Source organism: Mesoplodon bidens (assembly GCF_964165515.1).
Source record: "Mesoplodon bidens genome assembly, chromosome: 2".
Lineage (NCBI taxonomy): Eukaryota > Metazoa > Chordata > Mammalia > Artiodactyla > Ziphiidae > Mesoplodon > Mesoplodon bidens.
In genome coordinates, this window is record NC_138177.1 from 176,677,213 (window position 1) to 176,703,267 (window position 26,055).

The 26,055-nt window shown below is 52.4% G+C and overlaps 1 protein-coding gene across 2 annotated transcripts in view; it reads right to left on the reverse strand.

The window, feature by feature from the left end:
- Positions 1-511: 511 nt before the first annotated feature.
- PRDM2 (PR/SET domain 2) overlaps positions 512-26,055 on the reverse strand; it is a 107,406-nt gene continuing 81,862 nt past the window's right edge. Inside the window, exons 8-9 of one of the 2 annotated variants that reach the window (XM_081256028.1) lie at positions 8,072-8,215; positions 512-2,423 (exon numbers count right to left, since the gene is read on the reverse strand). In XM_081256028.1, coding sequence (XP_081112154.1) covers positions 8,095-8,215 — 121 coding nt within the window. In that variant the 3' untranslated portion in view covers positions 512-2,423; positions 8,072-8,094. Of the gene's footprint in view, positions 2,424-8,071; positions 8,216-23,728; positions 24,221-26,055 lie in introns of those variants that run through there. The other variant, XM_081256029.1, reaches the window with a different exon arrangement.

The following is a 26,055-nucleotide window of genomic DNA, read 5'->3' on the forward strand; positions in this document are numbered from 1 at the left end:
TCAGTCTGCAGGGAGAGAAAGCAGATTTGTGGTTGCCAAGAGCTAAGGGTTTGGGCAGAAGTAAGAGGTGGCTGCTAACGGGTTTGGGGTTTCTTTTGGGGCTGATTGAAAATGTTCTAAACTTGACTGCTGCGGTGATGGTTGCACAACTCTGTGAATATACTAAAGACCAATGATTTGTACACCTAAATGGGTAAATTGTACGGTATGTGAATTCCATCTCCAATGAAGCTGTTTAAAGCAAGGACTATGTTTGCAATCGCAGGAGGCCTTTCTAGTCTCAGCCAAATGGCTTAACTCACGGGCTGGCGGGTGAGGGAGGGGATGTGAAGGCAGGGTAAGCTTGCTCACCAGGTGGGTATTTCCACAGGGGGCTTCCTGGGAACCTTAGGTTTCCCTCATCGCTGGAATGGAGCCTTCAAGGACCCCCAGCCCGCAGACACAGAAGTCACCAAAACACAAGACACGAAACACAGGAACCAAAATGATCACTCCCACGCCTGTTCCTCGCAATCGCGCTTCACACTTTTATTGTTAATTTTCTTTACACGTCCTCTTCTGCAATCCAAACCCACGCTCAGAGACCTTCACTGACCAGGAAACACAGCTTTTTAAAAAAAAAAAACCACCTCCCCCATTTTCATGATTAGAACATTCGTGACAGTTTTCCTGACAGTCTGAGTGCTGGAGGCTGACCAGCACGTTCACACGTGCAAGACGTGAGTGTTCCCCAGGCCTCACAACGTTTTCCAGAACTCGCCAGTGGCTGAAGGTGACTTTCCAAGCTTGGGGTTCGTGGACCTCCCTCGCTGCTGAAAGGAAAAACACCCTCAAGAACTGAGAGGCTGGGGTACGGTTCACGAGTGTCAACATTGAGGGGACAAAAATCGTCCTGTTAGGATAAGGAACAGCCACAGATTTTCATGCTTGTGAGGGTTAATTTTAGGAGTGGGCCAAAGGATTCCAGTTTGTGAGAATTTAAAACAAACCACGGTTTGTAGCTGGGTGGGAAATAGGAAAACTGTGACGTAGGGCAACCATCAGTGTTTTTCTGCCCACGTGAGGCTCTCGTGAGACCTTCCTCCTGGACCGTTATCAAATCGCACACTGCAGCCAGTCGACCGATTCATTAAATAACACAAGTTATAAAACTTTAAAAATGGGGCATTTACAGTCAGGGACATAAATACATGCTTTTTAAAAGTGTCTACGTACATATTTACAGAGTTGCAAGATCAACCATAGTAGCCCTGAAAAAAAGTCCTTTTTTTTTTTTTTTTTTTTTTGCATGACCACTCGTCAGTACTCTGAAGAGTTCCCTCCTTCCGCTTTGGGTTTGACGTATCACCATCCAAACTGGGGCTGAGAAGACAGCGCCAAAGTGGTCTCAGACATCCTTGTCTGAGAGTCTGCCCCAAAGGCACAAAACCCAAGACCCTCACTGAACTGGGTCCAAACTCCTAGCTCAGCTCACCCGTCTTCCCGAGACATGGACTGTTCCATCAGAGATGGAGCCAGCTGCATCGTTCCCTGGCAGGCGATGGATGGCCTCCGGAAATCTCTTTTCTTCCCCCCTAGGCTTTTTAATCCTCCAGCTTATTTTTCATTTCCCAATTTCTGTTTGTTTGTTTCCCTTTTCAGCCAATTTGAGAAGCTCAGACCCTAAAGGCGTTGATGGTCCCACCAAGGGAGGCAAAGAAGCACACACGGCAGAGCTCCCCACACCGCCCTCACAGCATCCTGTCTCCTGCCTCTCCCACGGGAGGGGCCGATCTAGAAACGGAGGTGAGGACGTTCTCCTGGACGCACAGGGCCTGACTGATGAGAATGACAAATCTGGAAACGACTCGAGAGCCAGCGGCTCAGATTGCTCAGGCAAAGAAGGAAGTCTTCCAAGTGCAAGGGCCAAGGGGGATGATCAGCAAGGCTCCGAAGTGTCTACACACTACGGATTCCCAGAGACATTGGGGGCCAGGGAAGGCAGGGGCGGGGCTGCCTGGAAGGGGAACTTGGCCTCTTCCTGAAGGCCTTCCCCGGACGGGGCTGGAGCTGACCCCTGGGCCAGACCCAAGTCCCCGCTGTGGCAAAAGACAACTGGAGAAGCAAAAAGCAGGATCAAGGAGCTCTTGGAAAATTGCATAGTAGGAGGGGACCCAACCCAACAGGAAGGCTGAGCTGCAGAACACGGGCCGGGGGCTGCGTCCAGGTGTCATCCACGGCGTGCAATCAGCTGCCTTCCTGCCTCCCTGGGGATCGGGACCCTCATTTGAAGACCACAGGCGCACGCACACGCGCACACACACACACACACACGCACACACTCTCTCTCTCTTGCAGGCTCATGGATCTGGAATAGGTCGGTACTCCCTGGAGGCCAGAAGGCCAGTCCCTTTGGCTTCACTGATTCCAGGTCACTTCAGGTGCTGAGGAGAAGAAGAAAAGAAAAATAATAATGACGGCTACATATTCAGGGCCTACCCTGGGCTCTTCAACATGATCTGTCTATGTAATTTTTCTAGTTAAGCTATTTTTGGAAGCATACCACACGTACGGAAGAGTACGGCTTGAGGAACTGTTAGTGAACACACCTGTGTAACCAACACCCAGATGGAGAAAAAATTCAACCAATTGTCAGCCCCGCCCAGGCCCCCTTCTAGGATACCCACCAACCCTCACCGCGCCCCCCCCCCGCCAGGACAGCCATTCTGCCAACCTCTATCACCATAGATTGATTTTACCCATTTTTGACTTAAATAAATGGAATCAATCAATACATATCTTTTGTGTCTGGCTTCTCCTGCATAATGCGTTTGTGAGATGCACCCATTTCGAGCACGTGATTGTAGTTCTTTTCGTTTCTCTGTTATAGGATTCTAGTGCAGGGTCAGGCCACTCTCATCTGCCTAGTCCCCTGCCCTTGCACAATTAGGTAGTTTCTACTTTGGGGCCAGCATGAGTCATGCCGCTAGAATGTTCTTATGTATGTCTAGAAGACGCATACAGTGCCCACGTGTATGTATTTATGCCGAGTGGAAACTCTAGGCAGTAGGGTGTGCATATATAACATATGAACATGTGGTGCACACGTGTGTGCATCTCTGCTGAGTGTATCCCTAGCACTGTAACTGTTGGGCCCTGGGGAGTGCATAGGTGCAGCTTCAGTAGATACTGCCCCAGAGTAATTTCACTACCAATTCATTTCATGCTGACACTCAAAATGACCCTTGTGGCAGGTGGCACAGATCCCCATTTCAAATGCAAGAGACAGAGGCCCAGAGAGGAGAAGGAACTTGTACAAGGTCAGGCTGATGACCAGCAGTAGAGGCGGGACTTGAACCCAGGTCAAGCCCCCTCCAGAGCCTTGTGTGCTCTCTGTTCCGAGGGAGCGGCTTAGCTCACATGCTGCCTCCAAGGAAACCCCAGTCACAGGAGCTGGCACACAGCCAGGCACATGAGTGACTGTTGAATGACATTTGCTGCCCTGGGTTGAATATGAGCCTGGAATTGCGCTGGGCCAAGTTCAGGGGCTCAGTTCTCCCACCCAGTGGACCTGGTCTTCGTTACTATTACTACCACTAACATCTGCTATGACTATTCCTATTACTACTACTATCTACTATTATTATTACTACAACTACTACTAATAGAATAATTCAGTGAGAAGAAGAAGAATAGCAGAGCTGATCTATGGAAGAGTTATTCAATACTACATACCAGGCACTTTCCTAAGTGCTTCTCATGTACGGTAAGTCCCCTACATACAAACGAGTTCCGTTCCAAGAGCGAGTTCATAAGTCCAATTTGTTCCTAATCCGACAAAGTTAGCCTAGGTACCCAATTAACACAATCGGCTATATAGTACCGGACTGTAATGGGTTGATAATACTTTTCACACAAATAATACATAAAAAGCAAACACACACAAAAAATAAAACACTTTTAATCTCACAGTACAGTACCTTGGAAAGTACAGTAGTACAGTATAACAGCTGGCACACAGGGGCTGGCATTGAGTGAACAGGCAAGAGTTACTGACTGGAGGAGGGAGAGGAGGTGGGAGATGGTAGAGCTGAAGGATCGTCAGCAACAGGGGAACTACTGCACTCTATACAGTCTGTACAGTCAAGTTCACAAAAGCACAGCCACTTGCAGAGGATGCACGCACGTGACAACGTACGCCAGACACGTGAACTAACACGTGATTGGACATGCGAACCCACATTCCCATCTTTGAAAGTTCGAAACTTGAAGGTTCACATGTAGGGGACTTACTGTACTTACCTACGCAATCTTGACCATATTCCCATGAGAGAGGTACAGTCATCCCTCACTATCCACAGGGGGCCTGGTTTCAGGACCCCCCTGGATACCAAAATCCACAGATGCTCAAGTCCTTTATATAAAATGGTATGGTATGGTATTATTATTATTAACCCACTTTACAGACGGACGACCTGAAACACAGAGAAGTGAAGTAGCTGCCAGGATTACTGGAGCCGGGATTCAACTCTAGAAACTGTGCTCTTAACCACTACACTATGTCAGTTCCAACCCCCAAGACCTCTTTTTTTTTTTTTTTGCGGTACGCGGGCCTCTCACTGTTGTGGCCTCTCCCGCTGCGGAGCACAGGCTCCGGATGCGCAGGCTCAGCGGCCATGGCTCACGGGCCCAGCCGCTCCGCGGCATGTGGGATCTTCCCGGACCGGGGCACGAACCCGCGTCCCCTGCATCGGCAGGCGGACTCTCAACCACTGCGCCACAAGGGAAGCCCCCCCGCAAGACCTCTTGATGGGGCTGGAAAGAGCTGCTTGCAGCGGAGCAGGGTGCCTTTGAGGGAGGGAGCCTCGTGCCCAGTGGAGGCCTGCACGTGCCCCGCCCATGTGAGCAGAAGCAGCAGCAGAGGAACGTAGAGACAGGGGCCAGCGTGGAGCGCTCTGCATTCCCCTGGTTTGGTGTGGCTAGTATATGTGAGTCCCCTGTGCGTCATGGGGTGAGATCCAATAAAGAAGCCATCTTGCCAGCCCCCCACCCGAGAGGCAGCCCTCCAGGAAGGAGACCCCAGCAGCAGGCGCTGTGGCTGGACCCCTGGGACTGGAGCTGAGGGGAGGTTGGCAGAGGCTGAGCCAGAGGGGCGCTCTCCTATCTCGGAGACCCTCCACACACCCCACTCCTGGGACCCTGTGGGAGGGCCAGCACCGGGAAGTCTGCCCCATGGCCAGCCAGTCTTAGCCAAAGGAGCAGTGACAGCCAAGAGGAGGATCATGGCAGCGGCCAGACAAGTGAGAGGTGTCAGTCCCTGCCCTGGACCTCCCCTCCTAGACCCTAGGGCAGAAGTCCAGCTGGCCCCTTAGGATGGGAAAGAGACAGAGGCAAAATAGGATGTGCAATGGGAGTTTCAGGCTGCACTAGGCAACGTGGCACTTTGTTATACCTAAAAGTGAACAGAGAGCTCTGGTCTTTGCCCGAGACGTCGTGAGAGCACAGAAAAGGGAGGCAGTGGAAGGCAGGTGCTGGAGAAAAGCCAAGCTCCTCTGTGTTGGTCCCTCCCGTGGGTCAGACTGTCCAGTAAGCTGGCCACAGAGCCTCTACCCCGGCAAGGGCAGCAGGAAGAACGGCAGTCCCGGGTGCTTTGAGGATGTCATCCTTTCCTCAGAACAAACCCCAGAGCATGTACAGTGGGCACAAACCACTTAAAATCCATCATCCATCTGGGCGTCAAACAGCTGACCCCAGGGCTGTCACTTGCCCCTCTGTGTCTCAGTTTCTTTCTCTGCCTACACATCCCTTCTGGTGCTAAAATCCTTTGTCGTGGCATCTCAAAACATCGGTTTGGAACTGTGTTAAACAGTGCTGTGGACTGAATTGTGTTCCCCACCACAATTGTACTCTAACCCCCAAAATGATAGTGTTTGGAGATGGGGCCTTTGGGAAGTGATTGGGCTTAAATGAGGTCATATGGGTGGGGCCCTCATGATGGGATTAGTGCCCTTATAAGAAAAGACACCAGAGCCTCCTCCCTTTGCCATGTGAGGACACAGCTAGAAGGCAGCATCTGCAAGCCAGAAAGAGAGCTCTCACCAGAACCCCACAATGCTGGCACCCAGATCTCGGCCTTCCAGCCTCCAGAACCATAAGAAGTAAATGTCTGTTGCTTAAACCTCCCAGTCTGTGGTATTTTACTATGGCAGCCCAAGCAGACTAAGACAAATAATATAAGGTGTTTATAAAAAAAAAAAAGGGAAAAAGTCATTTTTTGAAATAATAAGTAGCACATACTTCTTATACATACAAATTTAAAAATTAGGGGAAAAGTTAAATAAGATTTTAAGGGGCAATTTTCAGTCACTTTGAAAGTAAACTGTTGAGTTCTGAACATTCACTGTTGGTGAGTGAACAGAAGCTGTGAGCTGCAGATACAAATGAAATTGGGCCTCTATTCATCTGAGCACCCAGCTTGGGAAGCTGCACACATTTGAAAACTAAGGGAAAAGAATTCATTTAGGGTTGAGCATGGGCCCCAGGGGAGGGCCCGAATCTGCAAGGCATGCTTACGGCTGAGACTGTAGTGGCCGACAGAAACACCCCGGTCTGGGCAGGAATCAGTCCAGCTGCACCCGCCTCTCCCTCAGGCTGCAAAGAACACCTGCTCTGAGTTGGAAGCCACACCCTGCCAGCCCATCAGCATGAAAGTCCACGCAGCTGCCAAAAGGATGATCCCAGGACACGCACGGGACCCAGAGTGGGGAACTGCACATCCTGGCTCTGCCTGCCACTCTCCAGAAGACTCTAGCCAAGCCTCCTCTCCGGGGCCCAATTCTTCCAGCTGTAAAGTGGGAGGGGGGATGGTCTCCTGAGCCGTCCAGTCCTGTGCACTGCAGCATCCATGGCAACGTTGCTCCACTGCACTCCGGACTTGGGCTTACCTCCCCTCTCAGGGGCTGGTGCCCAGGAGGTGGGCTCAGTGCCAGCTGCACAGCACAAACTCTCTAGGGAAAGTGGGTTTTATTTCCAACTTCCCTCCTGAATGAACCCCCAGAGAAATAAGGCCAATCCCAGAAACTCCACCTGCTGTGGGAGAGAGGAGTGAGTAAGCCATCAAGGAGAGGAGAGGCGGGAGGGAGGAAGGCACAGCACAAAAGACCCCAGAGCTTCGGAATTCAGCCCATCTTGCCTTAAACAGCTGCGTTCTCATTCCAAGTGACCTTGGCCGTGTTAAGTGGGCATCCATCCCCGAATTTGAGTGTGTCCCAGAGCCACAGGGCCACCTGCTAGTGCAGATTCTCAGGCCCTGCTCACCAGCATGCTCATTTAATGAATTGGAGTGGGATCCTGGGGTCTGTATTTTTAACCGGTGCCCCAATCATGCTTGAGATGCTGGTCTCGGGGTCACAATGAAAAAAGACATGCCATGTCACCAGCAGGGAAACCCAAGCCTGCTCAAGGTCACTGGCAAAGCCCGGCCCCCCAAGAGGAAAAGTCCAGCATCCATGAATGAATTCAGGTTTCACCATCAGAGAATCTGGAAGGAGACTTCTAGTTCAACATAAATCTAAGTTTTTATACTTTATGAATTAGTATGACTTCCACTTTCAAATACACTGTGGGAAAAGGGACTCCATAACCTTCTCTGGTCTTAAAGCCACTGAAGGTCTCAATTAAGTGCTGAGTATTATTATCATTATTATTATTACAATAACGATCGCTAATACTTAGACTTACCTGGTGCTTATCTGTGCCAAGCACTGTTCTAAGTGCTTTCATAGATTTGACCCTTGTAATTCTCAGAATCCTATGAAGTAGATACTACTGTCATCCCCATTTTATAGATGGGAAAACTGAGTCTCAGAGAGACAGAGTAACTTGCTGAGGTCCCCCAGCCCGTAAGAGGCAGAGGTGGGATTTGAATCAGATGGTCCAGGGTCTACACTCTCAGCCACTATATACCCTCCCTGCAGAAAGGCCCCCTGCCCCACCTAGCACACCCCCTTCTCTCCTGCCCAGCCCACCCCCAAATCCAAGCCCTGCCCCTAGGCCCCCAGAGCCACCGGAGGCTGCTCCACCCTCCGCGTACCTGTCAAGGAGCAGGCGAAGCATCTACTCTTTGAAGAGGGATCCCTGGAACTGGGCTGCAGCTGTGGCCTTGACATTCCTACACTGCCTGGTGACGTACGGGGCAGCTGGCGGAGGACATCGAGATGCCAGGCGGAGACTGTAGCTGTGCAGGGAGAGGAATAACACACAGCATCACCAGGAGCCCAGCCCGGTGGGTGCCCAGACAGCACCTGGGAGGCCTCGTGCTGGCACCGCCTCTCCAGGCACCTTGAAGACAATGGGACTCGAGCTTTAACAACCGGAGTGAGCGCCACCATGCTCCGCCCACCCCTTTCCCTCCCCTCGGAGGTGACGGGCCGGCAGAAGCATCCACAAGCGGGGTTCTGAGACACGGCACCGGGCAGGCCCGCCCTCAGGACCCCCACTGGATGGGCAGGCGAGCCAGGAATGGACACTGCTGTGCCGAGGGCAGCTTCACCGTTTCCCCGCCTGCCTCCCCGGGCACTGTGCTCCCCGTAAAAGCATCTGGGGAGGTTCTGGTACCAAGTTACCACCATCGCCTACAGAAGGAAGAGGAAGTAGGTCCAGGTCCCCTCCAGGCTGGAACTCTGCACCTGGCACCTGTTCCGGCCTCACTGTGCGGAGAACTTTTGTGTCAGGGATCTCAGAGGGGGTATAAACCTGGGTCCCTTGACCTGGTATGGTCCTGTTTGCTACTACAGCCCATTAAACTGGATTTCTTTTTCAGGAAAGCATTAAATTTTTTTTTAAGATAGACAACCCAGACCATTATTCCTCCCCTTCCTGCATCCAGCTAAGGCGTACTCACCTTCCAGATCCTAGCTGGAATATCACCTCCTCCAGGAAGACTTCCTTCTCTAACTCCTGGATGAGGTGACCCTCCTGTGGGCTCCCACGGCCCCCCCACGCTTGCCCATCACAGCCCTTGTTATACTGAATCACAATCACAGAATTGTGCATCTGCCTCCCTCAGGAGCTGTGAAATCTCAAGGTCAGGGCCCTTGTCTTGTTCGCTGCTGCATCCCCGGCTTAGCATCACAAACATAAATATTTGTTGAATAAGAACAACACATGGGGTGCCCAGAACTGTGCTAAATATTTTACGTATATCAACTATCTTCCTCTTCCTACAAGATGGTTCTCTGCTAGCCCTAATTTACAGATGGGGAAACAGAGGCACAGAGTGGTCAAGTAACTTGTCCCGGGTCCCAAGTCTGCCCCTCTAGGTAGAAGAATGGAAGTGAGTGGGCGGGAAAGCAGGAAGGGCGACCCCTCTGGGAACCTCGCCTGCTCCAGGGAGGGAGAAAGAGCTGGGAACAGGGTCCGTCTCAAAGCTGAAACATCAGGGTTTCAATTAGTGGTTCTCAACCAGGGCATGGGTTTGGCAATAACTGGAGACATTTGGGGTTGTCACATCTGAGGGGAGGGATGCTGCTACCCGGCATCTGGTGGACAGGGCCAGGGATGCTAGTAAACATCTTAAAATGCACAGGACACCCCCATGATGATTGATCCGCCCAGATGTGAACAGTGCTACAGCTGACAAGGTAGCTCTCCCACATACCTACAAGAATAGATGAATGTATACACAGAACAAAGAAGGTGCCAGAGGGAAGATTTCTGTTCTCTCCACAGATGAGATCCCCTCTGGGGTCCTGGCTCTCAGCCATGGCTCAGGACTGCCCCTGCTTGAATTCCTCCCCAACTCTGCAATCAGTCCTGAGAGAGATTCAAGGCAGAAAACTGAGACCCAAGGCTCGGCGGCAAGCTTGTGCCCCGGATGGACCAGAAGACCCATGAGGTGGCCTGCGGGGGGGGCACCTCAGGGTGAGCACGACGACGACCCCTCGGCCAGCCCACCCAACGCTGGGAGGGGACAGTCAGCTGCCAGGCTGCCTGGAAACACGGACGACCTGCACACCTTGTCCGGCTGAGGCATAAGGGACAGTCCTGGCACGTGGCAGGTCCCCCTACACTGTCCCCTCTCTGGGGCAACATCTCCCGCAGGATGTAGCAGCTTTGGGGACGAACGGGCTGGCATCCTCAATTTCCATTTCATTCCTCTCACCATCATCACACATCTATTAAACATTCAAAAACCTAATCAGTCAAACAAAGAAAACACCGTGGACCTCCCAGCCCTCTCCAGCTGCCAGGCATCTCTGCTCCCGTCTGCTCCGCTCCACCCTCCGGCTCCTGTGGCCGCACAGCCATCTCTACTCGGGAGCAGGCTTTCTCCCCAGTCTTGGTCGTCCACCTGGGTAGAGCGCTAATGGTTAGGGGCAAGGCCCCCGAAGACAGGTGCCTCTCGCCAACCCTCACAGACTGCCTGGCCCCATGGGGGACAACACAACAGCCGCTGTGATTCCCAAGTGCTCCGTCTGCTGTTATCTCCGGAGTCTACCAGCAGTCCAGGAGGTAGGAGGAACAAGTGCTTTTATACCCATTTCACAGATGAGGAAACTGGGGCTCGGACAGATGGAGACTCTCCCGGGGGAGCAGAACCCAGGTCTTTCAGCTCTATGGGCCACAGTTTTGGAGGAGACCCCAAGTCACCACCTGGGTGTTTCCTTTAGGGACTGGGGTGGTGATGCCCAGCAGGACAGTCTCCTTCCTGATTGTGAAAGCCTTTCTCTGGTCGGAGGACTTTGAGAGCCCAGCAGCTGTCTGAGGCTGAGAGGTGAGGTGCTAAGAAACCAGATATTCTCCGATCCTCAGCACAGTTACGCTTAACCCACGAGCACCTTGTGATTCTTGGTTCCCACTCACTGGCTGTGTGACCTTGGCAAGCCATGGACCCTCTCTGAGCTACAGTGTCACCACCCACAAAACGGGAAGAGCAATTTTTTTTTTTTTTTTTTTTTTTTTTTTTTTTTTCTTTTTGCGGTATGCGGGCCTCTCACTGTTGTGGCCTCTCCCGTTGCGGAGCACAGGCTCCGGACGCGCAGGCCCAGAGGCCATGGCTCACGGGCCCAGCCGCTCCGCGGCATATGGGATCCTCCCAGACCGGGGCACGAACCCGTATCCCCTGCATCGGCAGGCGGACTCTCAACCACTGCGCCACCAGGGAGGCCCGGGAAGAGCAATTTTATTTCATGGGGTTATTATGACGAGCAAGGCCAACATCAGCTCGCGTGCTGTTTTGATTGTGGCCGCTGTGGGGACGGGCAGCAGTCATAACCCCCGAGGAGGCAGCACAGCCGTCGGAGACCTGAGCGCGAGTTCCCATCCTCACACTCACTGGCTGTGTGACCCCGGGAAGGTCCTTCCTGCCCCCCGGCCTCCAAACCCCAGCCTCCTCATCTGTAAAATGGAGACAATCCCTGCAGCCTGCTGATGCCGAGTGGGGCTAGGAAGAGCCCCGGGGGACCAGGATACGAGGGCCCTTGGCCTTCTGAGAAGAGTTCAGCACAAGGGGCCTATTTCTGGAGGTGTGAGGGCGGGGGCCACCAGCGCAGGGGACCAACCGGGGCCCTGCAGGCTCCGTCCGCCTTCCTCCCTCTCTTCTGCCGCCCGGTCTGGTCTCCTGCAAGGCCCCCTCCCCACCCCGCCCCCGCTGGCTCCCCTCCCATCTGTTCCCCTTCCCTAAGGTACAGCGGGGTGTGACATGTCCCTGCTGAAACTCAACCCCAGGCTCCTGGTGGGGACCGAGCTCTTCCACACACAGCCCGGCCCCGCCGACCTCCCAGCCCTCTCGCTCCTTCAGCTCCTGTCTCCCCAGCTCCGCAGGGCTTCCTTCGGCACATGCACGTGGAGCCCTCCTCCCCGTGGCCTCACGAGAGGCCACGGCTACTCACTAGAGGCCGCTGGGGAGGCCCGGGCTGCTGCCGGACCTGTGACGTCAGAACCTCTGGGGTGGCGTCGGGCATCAGCATCTTTAAGCTCCGCAGCGGTTCCAACGTGGGATCAGGGCTGGGGACCAGGGCTGGGGACCAGGGCTCTGCAGATGCTCCCGGGCCCCGCCCCACTGACCTCAGCACACACACCCGCCCCCTCCACGGGCGGTTCCACGTCATCTACGTGATTGCACGGTGCATGTGAGGCCAGGGAACCGACCTGGGTCTGCTCGTCACAGCAGCCTGAACACCGAATTTTTTTTTTTTTTTTTTTTTTTTTTTTTTTTTGCGGTACGCGGGCCTCTCACTGTTGTGGCCTCTCCCGTTGCGGAGCACAGGCTCCGGACGCGCAGGCTCAGCGGCCATGGCTCACGGGCCCAGCCGCTCCGCGGCATGTGGGACCTTCCCGGACCGGGACACAAACCCGTGTCCCCTGCATCGGCAGGCGGACTCTCAACCACTGCGCCACCAGGGCAGCCTTGAACACCTAATTTTGAAGGCGTGGACGGCAAACCCCCAAAACGTAATGAATGAAGAGATGAGTGATCCTAGATTCCAGATATCCCCGCTGCACAGGCTTCTCAGTCACGGAAATCTGCGCCCATTCAGTGCAGGGGCCAGAACTCGGGCTGAGTGGGCCCCCTCGAGCATCCTTCCTCGCAGCCCGGTAAAATGGATAACACTCATGATCCTGAATCCAAGGCATCGAGAAAGGGCTGCACAGTCACTTCTTCACTGTCAGAAACCCTCCATAGTCTGAAGGCACTGAAAGGCAGGGTTGTTCCATTCCTGACCCTTGAGGGTGTCATTTATGTTTCCTCCGGTCCATTCCTGCAGACCCTGCCCTGAAGTCTCCCCACCATAGTCACGCCACCCCCTCCTCCAAGTTCTTGCTCAAGGGCCTCCTTCTCAGCAAGCCTCCCTCCCAGCTGCCCTATTTGAAATTGCAAACACCCTGCCCTGAAACTCCAGCCTCTAGTCCATTCTTCTGTCTTTCTTGTATTTACTGCACCAACACACTCCATGTCTACCTGGCTGTTTGTTTTCTGGCTCCACTGGAGGTGTTTTGTCCCTGACGTCCCCCGCACCTAGACCCATGGCTGGCACACAGTAGGGAGCCTTTCATTATTTGCTGGATGGATGGCGTGTCCACTACCTGCCAGGTGCTTTGCCAAGGAAGCTTTGGTGAATGACACAGAGATCGTTACCTTTCACAGTCTGCGTGTGACTCAGTGATGCCTAGAGGGAAAAACTCTCATTTTCAGATGCCAGTGCGAGGCTGAGACTGGGGCCTCTGGGCTCCCAGGCCAGCCACATTCTCGCTCAGCCCCCAATGGTTTCTGGTAAAGGAGGCATCTGATACACTGAACTACACACGACAAACAAAACTGAAGAAGCAGGAGGGAAGGCCAGGGTCGGGGAGAAGATGGGGAAAGGTGATGTGGGGAAGGTCCCAGCGTGGGGCCCGAGCAGAGAGAGTGATGCAAGGACCTGGCGAGGATCTAACAGGGTTGGTTTGTCTGCGAGGGGTGTCTGCACGAGCTAATGAGTCACAGGGGAAGGAGGTCAGCACCTCAACTGGAGCTCGCCCTCACTGGGCTCTGGGGAGCTGGGGACAAGGTGATGTCACGGATCAGGGCCCACACGTGGCCTCTCATCTCGGGGTCGTCCCGGGGGCAGGGGATGCTGGGGCCAGGGAGATGAAGTAGTGACAACGAAAACTAAGGAGTGCCTAATAAAAATGAGCAAAGGCTGCCTATCACTGAATAGATCATTTAATGCCACGAAAAGGCAATTCACAGAGAAATCCAAAGCCGAGGAATATGCAAAGATGCCTGGCCGCCCTACGACTGTCCAAGAAGAGCAGTTAACACAAGAGGCCGCTTTCACAGGGCAGACGGGGGACAGGTGCCGTATGGGTGTTACCCGCAGGTGAGGGAACGTGAGCGGGATGAAGACACCCCCGGTTCCCTGACACTTGGGCAGGCCGCGCCCACCTGCCCCCACCTCCTGAGAGCATCTTCTCACTTGCCTGGAATGTCAGGGACGTAAGAGAGGGCAGAGGGGAGGGTCTCATCCTCCTGGGCAGCAAGGTGACATGACCCGATGCGGCCGCTGGGTTGGGCACGGATTGCAGGATAGCAAAGAACGGAAATGGGGAGACCAGTTCGTCAAGCAAGAGATGATGGAGGCGGAGGATGTAGAGAAGTGAGAAGTGGAATCAGGACACATTTTGGAACTGGGTGTCAGGGTTGGGGCAGGGCGGAGGCAGTCTAGATGGAGTCCAGGGTGGGATAGTTTGTTTGACCGAGGAGGGGAAGATGGCAGGAGAAGACTTCGTGGGGAGGACCGTTTTGAAAAGATTACATTTGAAATGTTCATTACACACCCAAGGGAGAAATCAAGAGGGCGGGTTAAATGAAACTGATAAATCTGGGACGGGTCAGCATTTAGGGGGGCTGGACAGGCTCACCCAGGGCAGGGGAGACAGGGGCAGGTCCAGGAACTGAGGATGGGATGCAGAGGGGCGGGGGGGGACGTGAGAGTGGTGTCCACGGTGACACATATTTCAAGGAAGAGGGAAAACTGACAGTGTCTGACGCTGCCGTCGCGTTCAGGAAGACAGAGAACCAACCAGCCACGGGATTTAGCTGCCTAGAGGCTGCTGGTAACCTTAGTAACAGCAGCTTCCAGGACATGGTGGAGACAAATGCCTGAGAGAAGTGAGTTCAAGAGAGATGGGGAGGAGAGGAACTGCAGCAGGGGCTCAGAGAACCCCACCGAGGAGTTTTTAGGTCAAGGGGAGGGGCTGCCAGCTCCGGGATACACTCTCCAGGGCGTGCGCTCCAGGGCTCCAGGGCGCCTCCCCACCGTGCTCCCTGCCAGGCTGCCTGGGCGTTCTGAGCCGAGACCCTGCCTGCCTCCCCGCTTTCCACCTCTTCCCCTGCATGAGTCAGGAGGGGCCTCGGGGGATGCAACCCCCAGAGCTGGTTAGGCCACACGGCCGCCGCGGCGTCTTACATGACTCTCCACAAATTCTGAGAGCAAATCGTTTGAAGTTGGTGCCTGATGGTCAGCACTTTTGCAGGAGGCAAGAGAGAGGCAAAGGGTGTGCGAGCCGACGTCAGTTTCATTTAACAAGCTGAGATGGTCCTGATGCTCCCTGGAGGTGGGTGAAGCCCCAGGTGGGAGCTCGCGGGAGCCACCTCCTGCTTCCTGGCACCTGCCACTGCCAGGAACGCTCCGCATCCAAGCAGTCTCCACCTTCTGCTCCAGGGAGGCCCCTTGCACTCAAATGGGACTCCCAGGCTGGGAGTCGGGGGTGGGAGTAGTGACACAGCCCTGGGATGCAGGAGCCCAAACTTCAGCCCTTGAACCACCGATAACGTGCTGTGTGGCCTCTGGAAAATGCCACTACCCCTCTGAGCCAGGGTAGTCTTGCTTGCAAAATGAGGATGTCAAACGAGGGAAAAAAGGTAATAGCATCATTTACATACGTGCCTGCTATACACCAGGAGTTACTGCAGGGGCTTCACTCCCGGAAGCGGGACAGTGATGACGTGCATCTCACAGAGGAGGAGACGGAGGCCCAGAGAGGCGAGGAGGCCCATGTCCACACTCTATCGGCCAACAGGATGCGGCCAAGATCTGAATCCAAGACCACCTGACACCAAAGCCTGGGCCCCCTCCCAGACACAGTCCCTGTAGTGATGGGGATCAAAAAGCTCTTTTCAATATTCCAGAAAGCCTAATGGGGTGAGCGTGTGCCCACAGAACAGTCACACAAGCCACCCACGAAGCCAGGAAGCAGTTCTCGGTGGAACCACATCAGCTCAGAGGAGCCCTGGCAGGGGGTCTCAAACCCTAATGCTCACTGGAATCGCCTCGAGACATGAAAACAATCCCTGTGGCTGCTCCACTCCTCAGCCCTACAGGTTCTGATTTAGCTGGTCTGGAGTCCAGGCATTGGAAATTTTAAAAGCCAACTTTGAGAGCCACTGGTCTGGATCCATCTCCTCAAAGTGTGGTCTGCGGACCAGCATCGGCAGTCCCTGGGGGCTTGTTAGCAATACAGCTACTCAGCCCCCACCTGACCTCCTGGGTCAGAGTCTGCATTTTAACAAGATCCCTGGAGAGGCACCTGTGCACTGAAATTGGGGGAGCGTGGGGCTGGGAGAAACCTGCAGCAGAGTCAGGTGCAGGCAGCGTGCTGGGTGGCGGCCTGGTTCTGAAGTCTGGGGCAGGACCCCGTCCGTGCCTAGTGAAGTTTTATAGGGAAAGCCTTGGCAATGTGTGGGCTGAGGGGAGGGAAATGAAAGTGATCCTTGAGGGAGGGGCAGAGGTTCGAAATCACTGGCCTGGGCAGTCGCTGTGGCCCCTCAGCTAACGCATGAAGGGTCGGCATCGCGGGCCCTGGTAGCTTAGGTGGTTTTTCCATTTAATGTTCGCTTAACCACGTGAGATGGCTTACTGTGCCCTCTTATGGCTGAGGGGACAGTTGCACAGGGAGGTGAAGTAACTCCTTTTAGGTCACAGAGAGGCGTGAATAGAAAGGAAAGAGGGAAAGGAAGAAAGGAAGGCAGGATGCACAGGGATCTGACCCCAGAGCTGAAGTCTGCTCCGCAGAGAGTTTCCTTCCCTCTCATCAGCCCTGAGGGAGGCTCCTGGTTGGCCTCTGTGCATCCAAAAGACCAATCACATACCTTCCTCCTGGGGCTTTTACGCCAGGTTCTTAGGTCTTCATGAGTCCCCCAAACCTGTTTGGCTTGAACTCCAAACACCAAGCATGTGACAGCTCGTGACACAAGCCGGTCAACAGGAAGGCTGGCCTGGCCCGCGATGACCTTGGCCAAAGGAAGTTTCCCAGCAGGGAGATCCCAGCCGGGGCTGCTTCCAGCCCTGTCAGGACAAGCGAGGGGCCGGGGACCCCAGAGGCCAAGCAAGCAGCCCCTCACTCTCAGACGAGGACAACGAACCAGAGCGAGGTGGTCACCTGCTCAAGGTCACACAGCAAGTTGTTCTTGGGAAGGAGTGGGGTGGGGGGGACATGCCTGGTCGCACTGCTTTCTGGGGGACACTGATGATGGAGAGGAAGTGCAGTGAGGGGCCCCCATGGACTTGGGTAAAAGCAACCCTGGGAGGCAGGTGCCCTTCTCAGCATGGCCCAGGCGAGGGCACTTCCAGCTGTCCCTGCCTCCACCTGCCTGCCTCTCACTGGGGACTCGACCCTGGAGAGCACAGGGTGACTCTATTCACTTCTCACCCACCTGCCCACCTGCCACCAGGCCTGGCACCAGCAGGTGCTCAGAGAAGGTTCCCTGAACAATAAGTGGCAAACCAGGAGCTGGGCTCCCAATGCAGCCCAAGCCCAACTGTGCCCGGCTGTGTCTCTCCAAGACCAAATCATCCAAGGCAGCAGCTTCCCGGAAGGTTACTCTCACCACCAAGGCCCCACTCAAACCAGGGTCCCCAACAGACCCTCCCCGCTCCACTTGGTGCAGTGGGTCACGTCTGGAGGACGTCACACCTGCAGGAGAAGTCACAGCCTGTGAGGTACCAACTGGGGGTGAGGAGTCCTGGCTGGAGGGAGGGGTGACCCCCTCGGGCAGACCCAGCTCCGCCCCTGGCTGTGTCTCTGCCTCTCACTGCTCTTCTCCCTGGGAACCACTTGGCTGTAACCCAGATGCTGGCCCTTCTCTTTCCCTCCAACTGAGCCGAAATGGTCTGCTTTCTTCAAAAGGAAACTTCTAAGAACAGGGGGGAAGCCAAAAAGAAAACAGAAACAAATACAAGCGTGACAAGATCGATGGATGCATAGAAAACAGATTCCAACTTGGGACAGAAAGGGACTGATGGATCTCGCACGAAGTCCAGACGGGAAACTCTTTTAAATGACAAAATTCTATAAGGACACTAAGATTTAATTATTACGAACACTCCATCTTTTAAAGTTGCCTTAGGCCAAAGAAGTTAAGCTCCAGGGACAAACCCTTGCACGGTTTGGAGCTGCTGGGACTGAGAGTCTCAGAAGCCCTAGGAGGCATCCGCCCTGATCACAGGATTTCTAGAACTTGATGTCTGGTGCCCCTCCAAGGATGCCAGCGAGAAGAGGTGGCTGCCTTGGTGGAAAGCCTTGTGGGAGCTCAGGGGGCTCTTTGCTACCCAAGGCGTCTAGACCAGTCTGTCCTGGGAGGCCTGGGCGTGCCTGGCTGGCAGGGCATCCCGGACGCAGGGCTGGCACAGCTACACGAAAGACACACTTGCTATGTGCCTGAACCAGATGTGAGTCAGCGGGTGACAAGGCTGACCAAAGGGCAGGGGCGCCGTGGGCTGTGGGCCTGGAGGCCTCGTCCTCGAGGGTGCAGGGGGGTGGATACAGAGGCTGCCCCTGCCCCTTCTCCCCACCCCTGCCCCGAGATCGCCAAAGCCCTCACCCTGAATCCCAGCTGACCTCAAACAGGTTGTCAGGTGGTCATGGCTGGGACAGTTCACCCTTTTTTTTTTTTACAGAGCGGGAGACAGAGGCGGCCTGTACATGCTAAATGACTTGGACCCGGGTCGCCTGATTCCACCCTGGGCTGCTCGGGCCTCACCAGGATCTTGCAGTCCTTTAGGTTTGGAAACCGCTCACTTGCAGAGGCCTCTCAAACAGGCTCCCTCCCTGCGGGGGGACAGACACCACCGCCCAGCCAGACACTCCTGGGGAACCCACTGACTCACAGCCAGGCGGTGGCAGACGTGGAATGAAACCCCTCCTCATTTTCCTTCCTTGTTACCAGCACTTCCCAAGCCAGGTTTGGTGGAAGGTTTGCCCAGATGTTGCATGGGTCGTCCTCACTACCGTGCACATCACAGCAGCTAGGGTTTTCGTGCTGACTACATGTGGAGCACGGTGCCCACCGCCTGACCCGGAATAACAAATGGAGTCCCCACAAGACCTCTATGAGATGGGTACTGCTGCAGTTGACACATGAGCAACAAAGGCACAGAGAGGTTCGGCGGCTTGCGCAACAACACACAGCTGGCAAGCAGCAGAAGGAGGATGGAAGCCAGAGCCATTGATTTACTCCAGAGCACGGGCTCGTGCAGTGAGACATGTCTCTGCAGGATTTCTGAGAGTTTCATGTGCCCACAGGCGGTGTAAATTCCCAAGAAGAGGACACAGGCTGTCATTTACCCCATTTATCTGATAACTGTGTACTGACCGACTGCTCTGTGCCAGGTACCGTGGGGCACAGTGGAGTGCCGAGCAGACGTGACCTCTGAAGGCACAATGACAATTCCGCAAGGGGATGGCGTGGGCTCTGCTGAGCCTCAGGGGGTGCCCGTTAAGCACCCAGAAGTTTTTGTTTTTTTAATTTAGTCTTTTTGGACAGAAAAGTTCTAAGATCAGCCGTATGAAGCAATGTGTCCTGAATCTGATTTAGCATTCTCTTTGAGAGCCAGATTTCCAACTCTGCACACGTACATGTGGCGTCATGTGCCGACAGGGAGAGGGGTCCTCCGGCCTATTAAGGTGAGTCAGCCTTCTGGTCCACATGCTAAACAACACCAGGCATTCCCGTGATTATCAGTACTGATCCATCAAGCACCTGTTATACACCTGACCCCGTGCTAGGCACTGGGGATAGAGCTGTAAAGCAAACAGATATGGTCTCTAGAACATTGGGGCGTGTGTTCTAGAAGGGGAAGGTAGTTACTTGCGTAATACATAAATAAATACAGAATTACAAAGTGTGATTAGCAGGAAGGAAGAAAAACAGGCTACCAGAGCTCAGAACAAGGGACTTGACCGCAGAAACACAGTGTAAACAGTGTGTGTGTGTGTGTGTGTGTGTGTGTGTGTGTGTGTTCGTGTTCTGTGGAACACATGAAACACATTTTGGGATTGGCTTCACTTTACCATGTTGTCCTTTGCTTTACTTCATTTGGGGGTGGGAGGGACGGGAAGGAAAAGAAAGCACAGAACGTGTAACTTACTTTAACCCCAGAAAGAGACGAGACAGGATTTCTAGAAGGGGTCATTTCTGTCTCTGAAGGCCACTCCTCGGGGATGGAGAGGGCATTGTTACCACCTACCCTCACCCCCAAATCTCTCCCGCCCTCTTTGTTGTGCCTGAGTCTCAAGGCAAGTTATACACAAGGGGATTTGGGGAGTTTGTAAATGGGAACAGGACTGGGGTAAGAGTTCATCAAGTCTTCCTCAGGCCTTTTTCTGAATCGTGAACAACAGGTCTGGTTACATGGGGTCTCTTACTTGTTACAGGAAGCTGGTCTGAAAGTTTGTGAACAGCTGAGGACCAGCCTTGCATTTTCATGGGGTCTCCTTGGCTTGCTGCAGATGGTTTTTCAGGTGGAAACAGCCCACCACCTGGAGGAGTGGAAGCAAAGTCGGGGATGATTGTGGTGTGTCCACCTGGATAAGTCAAAGGGGCCATTTCCGGCAGTGCTGCAGGCCCCAGAACATTCTATGATGGTGAAGAGGAAAGCTACTTAGAAGTGCAAAGCACAGAGGGCCTACTCAAGTCCAGGGGAGGAGCCTTCAGCCCACGAAGGTCCCCTCCATCCGATGTCACAGCTGAGCCATTCACACCTCAGCCCAGGACACTGCCAAGGCTCTTCTGAATCTCTCCAGCCTCTCACACTGGAGCTCCCCCAGCCTCAGTTCTTGGGCTGCTTCCCTTTAGCTGTACTCACTCCCTTGGGGAGGCCACCTCATGGTTTTCAGTGTCATGTGCACCCTGAGGACTCCCACGTTTACATTTCCACCTGGGTCCCTTCTTCTGAAACTCAAACCTGTGTATTCAACTGCCCTCCCCACGAGTGTCTAATGGCAGCTCAAATTTCACACACCCCCAAACTGAGTTTCCAGCACACACGCACCCCACAAACTGGCTCCATCACCTCATCACTGAATGGCAACTCCATCCATCTGGGTGAGGAGGCAGAAACATGTCACCATCCTTGATTTCTCTCTTTCATCCAATCCTCAGCAAATCTTGCGGCTCTACCCTCAAAAGACACCCAGAATTCCACTGCTACTCACCAACCCCACTGCTACACTCCAGTCCAACTACCATCATTTCTCACCTGGGTTACTGTGTTCACCTCCTAGTCTGTATTTCTATTCTTGGGCCCGTTCAGCCTACTCTTAACACATCAGCCAGAGTGAGTCTTTTAAAAGGCCAAGTCATACCATATTATTCCGCCCCTCAAAACCCTGCAATGAATCGCACTCACTCAGGATAAAAGCAAAGTCTTCCCAAGGGCTGCAAGAGCCAATATAAACTGGCCCCTTGTTACCTCCCCGACCTCATCTCCTAGTCCTCTCCCCGGCCTGGCTCCCCTGAGCACACCACGGATGCGTCCACCTCAGGACCTTTGCACTTGACATTCCCTCTAAGTGTTTTCATCCCCTGTGTCCACAGGGTTGCTTTCCCCTCTCCCTCCCCCACCACCCCCATCTCTCTCTCTCTCTCTCTCTCTCTCTATATATATATATATATAGTCCCTTTACAGTCAGGCTACGTTTACATGGTAGCCCCCATTTTCACGTTCGTAGTCTCTACTCCCCCTTCCCTGTGTTACTTCTCTCCACAGCGTTCACCATCTGACATTCTATAGAGTTACTTGCTTGTTCACTGTCAGTCTCCCCCCACTAGGACGTGAGTCCCATGAGGGCGGGGAATTGTGTCGGTTTTGCTCACTGCTACGTCCTCCCGGTACAGTGCCTGGCACATGACAGCAGGCGCTGGTCCCGCGTTGAGTGTATGGATGAATAAATGAATGGAGGAAGGGTCAAGATCGACAGTCTTTCTTGACTACATCACACCCAGAATGCATCATCTAGTTATTGTTTCCCACTTATTGTTTCAAGTGGGGCAAGAACTTAAGACATTTTTAAGAGCGATGTAAATGCAAAATGTTTCTATGTCTTTAGGTAAATTTTTCATTGTTTCTCACCCCCACCTAACTGGACAGCAGTTTTTAAGCAAATTACTATGAGCCTTTCTACGCATTCAACTTGTTTTTCATAAACAACTCTGCTCACATTTCATCAGTTTGGATATTTAATTAACTCATACACGTACAATAATAAATACTGGCATATTTGTTATTATGTTTAGTATAAACATGGTTACGCTAATAGGGTTATTAAACGTTATTAAAATAGTGTCATAAACAGGTTTGGGAACAAATACAACTGACTTTTGGCTGCATTTAACGTTACTGCAGGGCACCAAAGGGCACGGGTATTCCCTGTGTCACTGGGGGAGAGGGGCATCCATGAACACGGCAGGTTGGTTAAACGAAAATCAACTGAACCTCGACTGTATTTCATTTTATCCACAGTTGGTATTCTAACAACAGTTCAGAAAGATTTCTGGTACCACCCCACCCTCCCAGGCCCTGTCCTCTGCAAAATGCTCTCACGCCAATTACTCCTTAGGCCATGGTGAACACGCGGACTTGATGGTCGGGTGAATGTGTAAGTGGGAGACCTCTGTGTTTCCTTCGTCAAATGCTTGCATGCGGCCCTTTGACTCCGTCGGCTGGATCCCATTACGCAGCAGCTCTGACTCCTGGGCGTGATGGAGAAAACCGCCCAGGTGAGTGAGATGCGCCATGAGTCCAGTTTGGGCAACAGCCTTGTTCGGCACAGCCCAGTCAAGTGCGTGTGGCATCGTGAAATCAATCAGCGTTTAGGCTCTAAGAGGGAGGCGTTCCTCATTCTGAGCAAAAATAAGAAAACACGGAAGGGAAGCCATCCACGGCCATGTATTTGGGAGGCTCTACGAGAGAGGACTCCTTAGTAGATGTCAGGAAGTAAAGCTAGAGACGGAGGGAGGATGACTCTATTTTCAGAGCCAAAAACTGGGGGAAAGGATTTAAAAATGTGAAGGAGTATTTGGATTGTCCTACCTCACGAAGTTCAGGATGCTCGGTTATAATCGCAGACAGGCTGTGTGTGCACCGGTGTAGACCGGGGCAGGGGGCGGGAGGTGCGGAGATATAATTTCACCAATACCTTTGGTTAACGAGCTGTAGCGCACAATTCCCTTCTGGTCTCTGTCGGTTTATTGACGGGCTTTCACTACACATTCTTAACCTTGAGGACCGTGCCCCCAGGCAGCAACCCTTTAAGACCAATTGTAACTCACTATCCACCAAATAACTGAGTGTTTTCTTTCAACCTGATTTTAATTGATCATTTACTTATCCAAGTGATGCTCTCTATTCAGCTGCTAACAGTTAATTGCTCCCCAAATACACATTTTAAGCCCTAAAGTCATAAGGTGGGATCAGATCAGAGGTCACGGAAGTGGAGTGGTGGCTTTGGCTCCATTATTCCTGGAGGTTTCTTCCTTTCTTTTTATTCCACAGATACTAAGTACCTACTGTGTGCTGGGTGCTGCAGTAGGTGCCAGGGTAGAGTGAACGTACACCAACAGGGCACTGTGCGATAACCACGCCTGTCCTAGTGAATGACCTAAGGTCCTATATTCCCCTCAAAAAGATACACAAAGAGCAACAATGGACAAGGCAGGGAATCCGCAAGTCCACCTTGGCTCTGACACTCAGAAGTGACCCAAACTCTTGAGCGACCCTGGCTCATCTGTCACAGCGTGTTTATATACAAGCGAAGTGTATTGAGAATTGAAAAATGTTATGAATGTATGAAAGAGATTGTTCATAAGCAAAGGAAAACAATTCAAAATGAAGACCGGAAGCAAATAAAAATGATGGTATGTGGTGACACCATGTCATTTTCCTCCCCCCTTTATAAGAACCATAAGGGAACTCTGAAGTCTGGGTAAGACACATTGGAGAAGCTAATAAAAAATGAAGATTTCAAAGACCCACTCCCAGAGGGGATGGTTTAGTAGGTCTGAAATTCTTAAGAAGGCTCCCAGGTGGTTTTTTGATGCAGGTGGTCCACTAACATCCTGGTGAGGGGATCCAAACTAGGGTCCCTTCACACACCTGGGAACACAGACAGGAAATGTACTTCCTCAGCCTGAAATTAACAATACCTACTAGACCAGCAAACTACTCTCCCCTCTAAGCACCTGTCCAACATGATTCAGGACATCACCTTAATACAACACCTGCTGCTGGCTGGCACCAAAGGGCTGTATCTGTAATTTTTTAGTTTTAAGGACATAAAAACGTATCGGAGTCTACATGTCAATTATAGTATCTGACACCAGTTTATTTAGGTGCATCAAAAGCGTTGGCTCCGGCATGAAGGCAAAGTTGACATAGACTTCTTCTCACCAGACTCACTCGTAAAATTCATTCAAAGGAGCCTAAACGTGAAGGAAGAAGATAGAAGGATAAAACACCTATAAGCTACGCATTGGCTGTAAGAGAAATTCTAAAAAACTTCTGGAGGACATGTGAATGAAAGAGGAAAATCCAATCCATGAACAGGTCCCGCAGCCTGGGAGGCAAGTACTGGGATGGAACCAACCTCCAGGCGTATCCTTACAGATTTAACCACTATTGAGCACCTAGCACCAAGTAAAATATTTATCCCAAATACAGATTACAGGACAGAGGTGTCGGGGAAAGCGAGGCAGACTATTCTGTTCCAGAATTAAGGTGCTTCCCCGGGCAACAAACCTTTGCTGAGGAAGTAACTGTGTGCATCATCACCCAAACTTTCCTTTTATTCTCTCCACATGTAGAACATTTGCTTTGGGAGCTTAAAAGCGAGCAGTCTATACATGTGTGTTACACTGAACTCGCCCCTCTCTGCGGTGCACTTTGCTTACAAGGGAGGTCCCTGGGTGCTCTCAGGCCCTAGCGTTTCTTTACTTATGTATCACTTCAATAGGACCCCTCCCTGGCTTCCTAGCTCACAGACAATTATCAGAAGCCTATCAGAAGGCTGCCAGGGAGTACAGACAGTATGCATAAATAATAGATGGAAAAGGAGATGGTGAGAAGTACATCCTTCTCCAAAAATACTTAAGCCACATCTCAAGCTTCTGGATCCCGTATGTCTGAACTCCGAGGGTGTCACTTCGCCACAACAAAGTATGAATTGACGATCACCTTGAGCCTTCCAGGAAAGGTGAAATTATGTCCCGTGTACTTTTTTAAAGCAACGGAAGTAGCAGATACGTTAGACCTCAGACAGCAAACGCCTGTGCAACAGAGCCATTGCCCTTCCTGAGTCCAAGGCGGACACCGGGCACTCGGCCCGGCCTGTATCCCCGAAGGGGACCCCGCCTGGGAATCCAGCTCACAGAACCCTCAGGCAGCTGCTCCCCTTGCACACATGGAAACCGACTTGCCAACCATGGCTTGGAAAGACTGCTATGAAAACAGGAAAAAAAAAAAGAACAAAAAAGTTCACACCAGGGAACAAGGTTTAATGCTCTGGATGAGTCAGTTCCTGGATCTGTTCCCTTCCTAACAAAGCTGGTACGTGAGCACACTGGCCTGGCTGAAACCACTCCGTGTGGTCCCCCAAGAACTTACAAACTGGACTCGACCAGGAAGGACCAAGACCTGTGTTCACCTCCAGCATACATTTTGATTCCTTCGGACTAGCTGGTGCTTCCCCGGGCAACTACGTACTAACAGGCCACATCTCCCCGCTTCTTAAAGGTGGTGAACCAGGCATGAACTCACTCCCAGATCTGTGGGTGAGGGGCAGTAGAGACTCCCAATTCAGAAATGGAGCCAGACTGCTGGACTCATTTCCGGGCTCCCCTTTTACTAGCTATGACCTCAAGCAAATTCTTTAACTTCTGTGCTGCACTTTCCCCATCTGTAAAATGGGAGAACATAAAAGTATTTTATTTCATAGGGCTGTTGCAATGATTAAATGGGGCAGTATGCGTAAAGCCCTGAAAACAGTGGCTAGTAAGAGTTTTAAAACATCAGTGACCATTCTTATATTATTATTTCAATGAACCAGGGTCCCTTGTTTAAGTGGTCATGGTTTCATAGAGCTAAGGAAGTTATCTTCTTCTGAACCTAGCTTTAAAAATTTATATTTTGACTTTGAAATTCAAAACCAAGAGGAATAAAGTTATATGGAAAGACGGCAGAATAAGAATCAATCATCTCTTTTTCTTGTGATTTGAAAAATGATTTCCTGTTTTATGGCTCATTCTCATCTGATGGGAGA